A 10,138-nucleotide genomic window follows, 5' to 3' on the forward strand; every position below is an offset into this window, starting at 1 on the left:
GTAAAGGTCAAACATTTGTATTGGATCTCATTACGCTGTGCAGGGGTACTTAATGAAGTATCTAGTAAGCCCAATGGTACCGAACACAAATGGTGAAACTCCATAAAACCATCTGTGTAAAATGCATATACCCTGACTGGCTTTGAATCAAGATTTAATCTTATGAGTAAACAATGTGTAACACAGACTGTACTAACCGTCCTGCAGAGCTCACTAAAGTTCTCCCGGGCTTGATGTGCAATGTAGCCCAGTCGGAAGTTTGGACAGTAGGGCTCCTTCTCCTCATCATATTGACATTTGTTTAGGTATTTGTGCATGTTACGCCTGTTTGAAGCGCCCTTAATATTACCCCTGCCAGAGAGAAAACCAATCGTAAATTAGGACTTTATGTGATCCTGCTTGCGTGTGTGAGCGTACGCGTACCTTCGCTCTCCGAACTTTGGGAACAGAATGGAGTTCCTGATGAATACAGTGAAATTGATGGCCTCCACCAAAGATGGCTCTCTGTCACCGTTGGACAAAATGATTTATTCAAGTGATTCCAATACAGCGTATTACAACACGCAATCTGAGAGTTGTATTATTACAGTAGGTTATTTTCAGGTTAAGTACGTTTTGAGGAAAAAACAGTGTGACTTTGCACCGAGATATCCTTTTGATCTGTTTTCTTTTATTGGGCAGGGAATCATTTTTTGCCAACTGGGTGTGGGAATTAAATATGGGTTGAGATGTACTCTCACAAAATGAAAAAGGTTAAAATAAATGCTACAAAATAACAAAAGGGTAGAATTACGGATGTTACTAGAAAGAAGATGGCTACTTTACATTACAAGATTGTTGAAAGTAGCCATAAAACTGGACATGCGTGGTCATAAACAACCACAATTTATTCCATTGGGAAACCCTAAATGTGATTTAAATAAAGCATTGTGTGATCTGTGTACAAAAACTATCGGTGACAGAAGCAGATAATACATTGGGATTCCAGTGTATTAATGATACAAATAACCTAAAATAATCACAACAAAACAAACTCCTGTGTTTCGGCATTTTTATCCCTTTTAGGCTAAAATGTGTTGGAGTCCTGTCTGTAAACAATACGTACTGTATGTTAATATAAAGTTGTAAAACTTGGACCTTTCTTACCTCTGGACAGCATACTCTTCGATAGGACACCAGGTTTGGATCTCACAGGTTTTGAAAGTGTAGTTGTAGTATCGGACACATCTGCCGGTCCTCCTGCCTGTCGAACAGAGTCCAAGATAGAGAACTTTGAGATAAATATTATAATTGGCTAATCATGAAGAACATTTTGGGCACGCGGCACTAGAAACCATACCATGGCCATTGAAGTCAACTGCTCCTTGGACACAGTCTGAGTCCCTCGAGCAGTTGGCATTTGCAACACCAAAATACTGGAGACGAATACTGACGATCATTGATGGAGTTCTTAATACATACATCATATTTAATACATTTAAAATATGCGGTGTGACTTCAGGCCTTTTACGGTACCTCAGCACAGGTTCCTTGCTTCTGGTCGTATGTGACTTCTCGTCTCAATATTGTAGTAATGACATCCCCACCCTGCGACAGGCCACGATAACAATGGTCAATAGTCTTTACCTGCATGAAGGGAAGATCATGATGCGAGATTGCGTGAGAGCTTCTTCACCTCTGACGGTCGAACATATTCCACCGTGTCCAAGATTTCATCTCCACGGACTGCTGAGCCTTTCATGCGAGTGTAAACTGAGCTGGCAGGACGTGTTTCAGTTTCTTGGTACGCTTTCTGACTGATGAAGACGTACCTCGAGAGAACATAAAAAAAAGCACTGATGACAAGGATATGAAGCTGAATAATACTGTAGTGTAATGCTAAAAACGTATTCCTATATATATTTCATCTGAATATTTGTAGCAGCAATTTACTATGTTACATTTTGACCAATCAAATAAGTACGGTATGTAAATGACAGTATTAAGATAAAACGTCTGTAAATACAATAAACATATTCATGTATACAAAAAAAATAAAATACAATGCTTACCAGACGAAGTAGGTGATGACAATAAACTGAACTCCTCTGTATATGACGCCAAGAGTTAGATTCTTAACCACCATGATTTTGGGGGTTTCATAGTCCCAGAAACCAAGAAAATAGTCTTTTATACATGCACTCAGTCCCATGATTAATTTATCCAAGATATCCTGTCTTGTTTCAGGACCTTGGAGTTCCAAAGAATTTTATCCCACTCTAACCAGCTTCAATTTCCATTCAAATGTCTTTGTTCTGTGTCTCTCCGCCCTACTCCAGTGTGCATCTCCTTCACGTGTTACTGTACTTGTACCAACTGGAGAGAAGACAAGAGGGCGGAGTTGAGATGCGGTTTTGCCCCTTAGTCTGATAGCCTTTGCAAGATTATGACATCTGGGGCATGTGATGAATGTTGAACCTACATTTTTATATTTGGGGATTTTTAGCATACGTTAGACTTTCATTTTAAATCACATTATTACACAAGTAGTCTGTGTTATAAAAATATTATTACACAGCAATTCAACCATTATTGCTCTCCTTACACATCTACTGTACTTATAAGTCATCATTGCATTGATAGATGAAAACTCACTTGTCATTAGTACAATGGCAATATCATTCAACAGCTACTCAGTTGCTGTTGTTAATTAATCAGTCTTTACGATATACCACAGGTTTCAAACTTAAGGCCCATAGATAGATAGATAGATAGATAGATAGATAGATAGATAGATAGATAGATAGATAGATAGATAGATAGATAGATAGATAGATAGATAGATAGATAGATAGATATCGATTTTTCGTACATAATTAAATTTTTTACATGAGTAGTTTTAAAATTACACATATACAATTGAGTTATTTACGGTGAACAAGCACGGATAGACGCATAGTTCTTTGTAAAACAGTGATTATTATTTAGCGTAACCGATGATGGCTATTTGTCAAGCATTTATTTTTAAACAGGCAGATAAACGGACCGCGTCCAGGGTCCAGGGTCCTGACTCCTAAAGCAGTCTCCTCCTTTGCGCATGTCAAATGACACGTGCATGGCTTGCTTATTGCCGTAGTTCGTCTTGTAATCAACTTCGTTGACGCTTTTATTTTTTTCGACAAATACACCATTTTAAATCTTTGCGGGTCACACATTGTTTGCACATGGGAGGCCTACAAAAGAAGAAGGTAATTGTCGCCATTGCCTTTATGTCAAACATTTGACAGTGTTGGCAACGTGGGAGCTTGCTAGCTAGCGAGCTAGCGAGCTAGCTAGCTAGCTAGCTAGCTCGCTCGCTCGCTCGCGTTGGGCCGTTGTTTGTTTTTTCTTCGATGGTGGTACTTAGTGATTTTGTGAAAAATGTTTAAAAGACTTTGTGTAAAGGTTCATTCAACTTGTACATTAACTTAAGTCGTGTGATAATATAACGGAGTGTCTTGTTCTGTTTTGCAGTACGAGAGTGGCTCTGCCACAAACTATATCACCAGAAACAGAGCCCGCAAGAAATTACAACTTAGCCTCCCAGATTTCAGGTAAATTCATATATTTCTGCTTCAATATAGGTATTATTTATGTTATCGCGTTGTTGATTTTAAACCACAATGTCTCTTGTCTTTAACAAGTGATTTGTTTGGATTTTCAGGCGACTATGCATTCTTAAAGGCATTTACCCTCACGAGCCCAAACACAAGAAGAAAGTGAACAAGGGCTCCACAGCTCCGAGAACTTTTTACCTTCTCAAAGACATTCGCTTTCTTCTGCATGAGCCAATCGTTGGCAAATTCAGAGAGTACAAGGTAGTGTTCAATATTAAATACATGAACACTAATGTGCTTTAACTTAGTTGATCTGTGTTTATCATACTTTGAATGTCTCTTAATCATAATTGTTTTGTTTTTTTTGTGAAGATATTTGTTCGCAAACTTAAGAAAGCTTATGCAAAAACAGAATACACTGCAGTGGAAAGGCTCAAGGACAACAAGCCAACGTATAAATTGGACCACATTGTCAAAGAAAGGTAAGAAGTTCATTTGCGTGACTCAAAGTTTAGCTATGTAATGTTAGGAGTAAACTAATAATACTCACCTATAACCACCAAGTTATTTTTAATTTCACTATGTTTCAGGTATCCCACGTTCATTGATGCTCTCCGGGATATTGAAGATGCACTTTGTATGTGCTTCCTCTTCTCCACATTTGCTCGAACAGGAAAATGTCACGTGCAAACCATACAGCTGTGTCGGCGCCTTACTGTGGAATGGATGAACTTCGCGATAGCTTCTCGTGCCCTCAGAAAGGTACCGGCATTAACTAATAACAGTCTTGTTCAATTTTAGAAATAAAAGTTTTTATTTTGAGATTGTCATTTAATTGTTTGATTACCTGCAGGTGTTCATCTCTATCAAGGGAATATATTACCAGGTTGAGGTGATGGGGCAGCTAATTACATGGCTGGTGCCATATCAATTCTCCCATGATGTGAGTGAACATTAATGAAAGGCTGCATACTGTATAATGTTGCAATTACTGAGCATTCTGAAGAGCAAAAGTAATACTGCACTGTTCGATACGGTTCCACAAATGCTTCGATCATCTTTGGTTTGCTTTTTTAGCACCCTACAGATGTTGACTACAGAGTCATGGCAACTTTCACAGAGTTCTACACTACTCTCTTGGGCTTCATCAACTTCCGACTCTACCATTCCCTCAATCTGGTTTACCCACCAAAGGTATGATTAGGTTTAAGGCTCAAAAATGCACGCAGAGATGTTTGAGTTCTGTTAATTTTGTTGCTGGGTTATATGTGTCGCATCAAAGCAATTCAAACAGAAATGTTGTATCTTTTAGATGAGATAATGATAAAGGATATGAAATCTCACATTGACTTGAAAACCACAACGATCTATTATGTACTGTTAATGTTTGCTTTTCAATTTAGATTGACAGTAAAGCAGAGCAGGAGCTAAAGGATAAAAATGAGGAGGACTATGCCTTGGATGCGGAAAGCTACTTGGAGGTGAAAATCACGGTCAACCGTATTAAATAGACCTTTGGATGTCTACTTGTTACGCTTGCAAATGATAGCTGATTGTGGATTTTCTTCCATGCAGAAACTCTCTGCCTTGAGTGCAAGTTTATCCCGGGTGGTTTCTGCTGCAGAGGAAGAAGAAGCGCAACTGGACCACTTTCCTGTTGACGCGGTAAAAAGCAAAAAACTAAGAACATGATTGACTGCTTCAGTTGTTTATATATACGCAGAGACGTACACAATCTTTCTTGGTCTATTTCTGAGGTGAGACACTAGTGTTATTGTTTCCTATGCGTTTGTTTCTTAATACTTTTCAAAAGGGAAAATGCACGAATATGAATGATTTGACAAATACATAATGAATACAATTGCTACGATGACACAAAATTATCTTTCTAATGAAATTCTTGTTGTATGGATACTGACAAGAAAAGGGCTTTAATCATCCTGTGGGGTGAATTCTGTGTATTGCTAATTAGGCCTGTCAAAATAAAAAAAAAATTGGGATGGTATATTTTGCAAGAAACCACGATAAAAAATCACGATAGATGACAGCATCATTGTTTTTTGTTTTTTTTTAAATGCCACTGATTGAATGATATTACAGTATAATTGAAGTACATCCTTTTTGAAGAGCAATTACCGGTAACTTTTTTTAATATCTCAAAAATCCAGTGCGTTTGTGTGCTTTGGAAAATTAATGTTTAACACTGCGATTGAATTTTAGAACCACAAATAGAATATCTTAAATACATTTTTTTTTAATCTATAAATAAGAGACTCTGGGTCTGTTCACAAAAATTGCACTTAAATACATAACGCCTAACATACGAGCACTTGTGTAGTGGCAGATTAAAATGTTACCCCTTTCAGAATGTCCCCTTTTCCAAGGCTGAAATGGCTTTTTGGGATTTTGTTTTTAGGCAATCCATACTGCCTACCAAAAAGTCTGCATCATTTTTGAACACTGCTTATCCAACATTGTTGAAAGGAAGCATCTTTCATTTTAGTAACATTTAAGTAACTAAGTTAAGAAGTCGATATGCTTGGAAATGTATAGATCGATTCATAGATTAAACACAGTTTAAGCTGCTCAGCTTCTTGTTACAAAACATTTGGTTGTACAAGAAGTACTGAAACATTCATTGGACAGCTGGAGGTTAAATTAAGTACATTTGTAGATATTGTGCACTTGTAAGTTCATCCTAAAAGGGGGAAAATATATAATTGGATATGAAACTGCTGGCGATGTCGAGGTCACGTGATCTTACTTGTGACCAACACAACAGTTTAATGAAAAGATGGCAGAGTGAATCTTGACCTGTTCACAGTTCTGAAACAGACTAAGTGTGGAAAACAATTTTGTTTTTTATGTGTTATGCGGCTCGGCTGACCCCCAAAATATTTATTCGCCAATTTTAGGTATGCAAAAGTGATACTCTGCAAACTGTTTGTCTTTGCTGTCATTATCCCTGCCATTCGATATGATGAAATCAAGAGTGAGTAGATGAAGTAATTGGTCTCTGAGGGCGGAGGTGAGGCGGTCGTATATGCCAAATCATTTAGTTGTGTGAAACTGGGGACTAGAGTCCTGTGTTTGGTTGCCAAGGATGAGGTGGCATCTCAGCCTTGGAAGATCCACTTGAAATGAAAGGTCACAGCTAAATCCAGTCATAACTTTCCCTCTGATGACCTCATTCAGGATCGTCTCGGTCCTCGTCACACCCTTCTACGCACTACATCTCCGTACAAAATGGCTGCTCCCACTACCGTCCTATTAACCTTTGCTTTCCCTTTACCTGGTGCTTTTATGTCATTTACTCCATCCACTTCATCCTGTCTGTACTTTCTTCTTCGCCTCTCCTCTACATTCCCCAGTTGAGCCCAAGTACTTCAATTTTTCCACTTCAGCATTTCACCGGCCTGCCATTCTTTCATACACAAAGACCACAGCTCAATGTTGACATTTAATGAGTAACTGCCAATCCGTAAATATTTTGTGTTGAGGTGACTTGACTTGATGCTTATCACATTTCTACGGAGCCCCTAAGGTGACATGGAAGTAAAAAAAAAACGCAAAGTTTTTTGCGAGGGGCCGCATTTTGTTTTAAATGCGGGTTTATGTACTTCCGGGTCAGTTTAGCAGCTAGCCTAGCCTAGCCTCTAATGCGCGGCTGTTTGAGAGACGACAGTACTTCAGAGACGGAGAAACGCTGCTTAGTATCAAAACCTGATTTTAGGTCTTTGTATTACAAGCGAATTTCAAAGCAATTCCATTAAACCCACCCACAGCTGAAAACGCTCCCTTTGTTGCTTTTGTTTACCTGGAAAATGGCCCATAAGTACATAAACATTCCCTCGCAAAAAAACATTGCGTTATCACGCAATCTTTGCGAGGGAACGCAAAGGTGTTGTTTTTTTTTTTTACTTTTTTTTTTTTTTTTTACTTCCATGTCACCTTAGGGGCTCCGTACATTTCCTCCATTCTGCATGGAAAAACTGAGTTGCTACTTCCTCTTAAAATATTGTCTCTTAAAAAGAATTTTAACTTGTTGTATCAGTGGGTTTGAATGGAATACAACAATGCTCCCTTTAGGAAGACATGGACAAGTTGGAAGAAAGAGAAAAGGAGCAAAAGCAGCAGGAAGCCCATAAAAAGATGTTTGAGGGATTGAAGTTTTTCCTCAACAGAGAGGTCCCCAGAGAGTCTCTGGCCTTTGTGATCAGGTGAGTGAGAAGAACTGCACTGATACGAGGTCACCGTAAATGCCAACATACTCCTGTGGCATCAACGACTTCTGTCCTTGGTGTCAACATTGACAGGTGTTTTGGTGGCGAGGTGTCCTGGGACAGGTCCGTCTGCATTGGAAGCACGTACGATGAGACCGATGAGACTATCACACATCAGATTGTTGACAGACCCAGTGTTGGCACACAATATATCAACAGGTAAAGTAAATGAGGCGGCCCTCTCCATTTGTTATTATCTAGATGATCTATTTTACTCAAAGTCTGATGTGTGAATTTCAGAAATTCAACTTTACTTTGCAGCTTTGTACACAGCAACGTCTTTGAGTGTCCTCTCTCGGCAACTTTGCAAATACGTAAGCAGAAGAGGAAGCCTTCATTTCCTAACGTTTACTGCATTGCCATTTCAGGTACTACATCCAGCCCCAGTGGGTGTACGACTGTGTCAATGCCCAAATTGTCCTTCCTGTGGAGGACTACTTCATGGGAGGTACTCTTCCACCGCACTTGTCTCCATTTGTGGAGGAGAAGGAGGGAGACTATGTTCCTCCAGAGAAATTGAAGATAATGGCGTTGCAAAGGGGAGAAAAGCCTGGTAGGGCCTCTATTAATCGTCCAAGGCGAAAACTAGTATGGTTTGAGAATATGTACTTTTCACTGCGGCCTTTGTCTATGTGGTTATTTACACTATGGTTAAAAACAACAACAAAAAACAAGGTTGGTGATTATGGATTTGTGCCTCAATCCGATTTTTCTTTTTTTTTTTTTTTTTTCTTAACAGCCCAACAAAATGATGAGGAAGAGGAGAGTGAAGAGGAGGGCGATGAAGAAGATGATGATGATGATGATGAAGCGGAGGAGGAAGAAGACAAGGTTCAAGAGAATAAACTCAAGAAGATGGAGGCGCGAAGATCCCAGCCCAAGGTTTGTGACACACGAGCCGTCTTCCTCATCATCGCTCACCTGCTGCTTTATAGGCAGTAAAAGATAAATGTGACAATTTTAGGTCAGAGTGACTCCCGGCACATTGAAAGTGGATAATCCGGCTCAAAGGGAGCAGCAGGAAAAAGCAGAGGAGAAGCGACTGGCCATCATGATGATGAAGAAAAAGGACAAGTACCTCTACGACAAAATCATGTTTGGAAAAAAGCGAAAAGTCCGAGAGGTTTGTCCCATTTCTTGTTGACCCGATAAGTCTGTTTGCACTGATAAGTCTCACGTTAGTAACATACATTGCCTTATTTACAGTACCTGGCCCTCTTATCGTTGTCATGTGGGAATGTTAAACACTAAAGCAAACACGTTTCTTCAAGAATGTGCAGGCCACGTGACCTCTGATTCAACTCTTTGCTCGAAATGAGTTTGTGCTTATTGGGCTCTTTTGTCCTCTCTCGCAGGCTAACAAGCTCGCAGCCAAGAGGAAAGCTCATGATGACAATGAAAAGGCAAAGAAGAAAAAGGCCCGCAAATGAATTAGAATATGACTGTACTTAACTTTGATACCTTGAGTGCTGCAGGCTCACGTGCAATTCAAGTCCCTCTGAGTGAGTCGCGTGATTGTGTGTGTGTGCGCATCGATATTTGCGCAGTCAACTTTTGTAAGCGTGATTACTGGTATGTGATTCTCGATGTAGACATGCCTGGGAATTTTCCATTCTTCAACACGCATCCCAACTTGTGGACTGTATTAGCAACACAATCCAAAGTATTTAAGACCATGTAACGATATTTCAATAAAATACAACGTTCGATCTGTTGCTTGTTCTCACGCCACCTCTGTGCGACATACCTAAAGAGGATTGCAGTACCCACAGCCGTGAAGCGGAACACAAACCCCAAATGTGAACCTTGTGGTCCACATCTGTGAAAGTGCAGTCAGGCACACTGCACCCTTGAGATGCTTCTATTGTGGTTCTGGTGGGCTTTGTTCCGCCCCGTGCGCTCAATATCCTCATTCAGTTCAGACCAGTGCGTCTTCCTCACCCTGATCTGCATTCCGCGTATGCTGCCCACCCAGTTCGGGTCTCAGCCTGGCACTATGGGTGCCTGAAGGAGTACTATGGACGCTCAACAAAAGAAGCAGTGTCAAGCTGGAGTGTCTTACACAAATCGGGCCAGGATTTTCACGCGCTGACGTTTTTGCAAACAATCACGCAATCAAGTATATTGGGTGTAAACGTGATGATATCCAATACAAGAACTGTATCAACAAATCTGCCTTCACAAATTCAGTTTGTAGTAAGTCCAAACAAATTTTAAGTCACGTCAGGTATAAAGGACTGGAGTCCACTGTGGAAAATGATGAAAACCTAAAGGAAGTCA

The 10,138-nt window shown here is 39.8% G+C and overlaps 2 protein-coding genes across 5 annotated transcripts in view; one reads left to right on the top strand and one right to left on the bottom strand.

Annotated features, from left to right (window-relative positions):
• The window catches only part of p2rx2 (purinergic receptor P2X, ligand-gated ion channel, 2), a 7,165-nt gene extending 2,814 nt beyond the window's left edge, over nucleotides 1-4,351 (bottom strand). For 2 of the 4 annotated variants that reach the window (XR_015086925.1, XM_086031594.1), the window contains exons 1-7: nucleotides 2,052-2,328; nucleotides 1,700-1,811; nucleotides 1,516-1,626; nucleotides 1,340-1,415; nucleotides 1,147-1,243; nucleotides 424-504; nucleotides 198-351 (exon numbers count right to left, since the gene is read on the bottom strand). Coding sequence is in view for 3 of the 4 variants with exons in the window: in XM_086031594.1 (XP_085887720.1) it covers nucleotides 198-351; nucleotides 424-504; nucleotides 1,147-1,243; nucleotides 1,340-1,415; nucleotides 1,516-1,626; nucleotides 1,700-1,811; nucleotides 2,052-2,191 (771 nt within the window). In the remaining variant the exon portion in view is untranslated. Of the gene's footprint in view, nucleotides 1-197; nucleotides 352-423; nucleotides 505-1,146; nucleotides 1,244-1,339; nucleotides 1,416-1,515; nucleotides 1,627-1,675; nucleotides 1,812-2,051; nucleotides 2,329-4,125 lie in introns of those variants that run through there. The other 2 variants (XM_086031596.1, XM_086031595.1) reach the window with 2 other exon arrangements.
• Nucleotides 3,031-9,573, top strand: pes1 (pescadillo ribosomal biogenesis factor 1). The gene is made up of 15 exons (XM_086031593.1): nucleotides 3,031-3,227; nucleotides 3,493-3,572; nucleotides 3,683-3,836; nucleotides 3,948-4,057; nucleotides 4,166-4,337; nucleotides 4,429-4,518; nucleotides 4,653-4,769; nucleotides 4,979-5,056; nucleotides 5,151-5,240; nucleotides 7,665-7,795; nucleotides 7,892-8,017; nucleotides 8,227-8,411; nucleotides 8,598-8,740; nucleotides 8,823-8,981; nucleotides 9,214-9,573. The coding sequence occupies exons 1-15, from the start codon at nucleotides 3,204-3,206 to the stop codon at nucleotides 9,286-9,288; spliced, it is 1,734 nt and encodes a 577-aa protein (XP_085887719.1). The 5' UTR covers nucleotides 3,031-3,203; the 3' UTR covers nucleotides 9,289-9,573.
• Nucleotides 9,574-10,138: the final 565 nt, after the last annotated feature.

The sequence above is a fragment of the Filicampus tigris genome, chromosome 5 (assembly GCF_054856515.1).
Source record: "Filicampus tigris isolate MCC_2025a chromosome 5, RoL_Ftig_1.0, whole genome shotgun sequence".
Classification (NCBI taxonomy): Eukaryota; Metazoa; Chordata; class Actinopteri; order Syngnathiformes; family Syngnathidae; genus Filicampus; species Filicampus tigris.

Excerpts from the sequence above, each read along its gene's own strand:
- pes1 (XM_086031593.1), top strand. The coding sequence starts at position 3,204 with ATGGGAGGCCTACAAAAGAAGAAG. Across the intron at positions 4,058-4,165 it reads GACCACATTGTCAAAGAAAG|GTATCCCACGTTCATTGATG; the intron begins GTAAGAAGTTCA and ends ACTATGTTTCAG. Across the intron at positions 8,018-8,226 it reads GGCACACAATATATCAACAG|GTACTACATCCAGCCCCAGT; the intron begins GTAAAGTAAATG and ends TTGCCATTTCAG.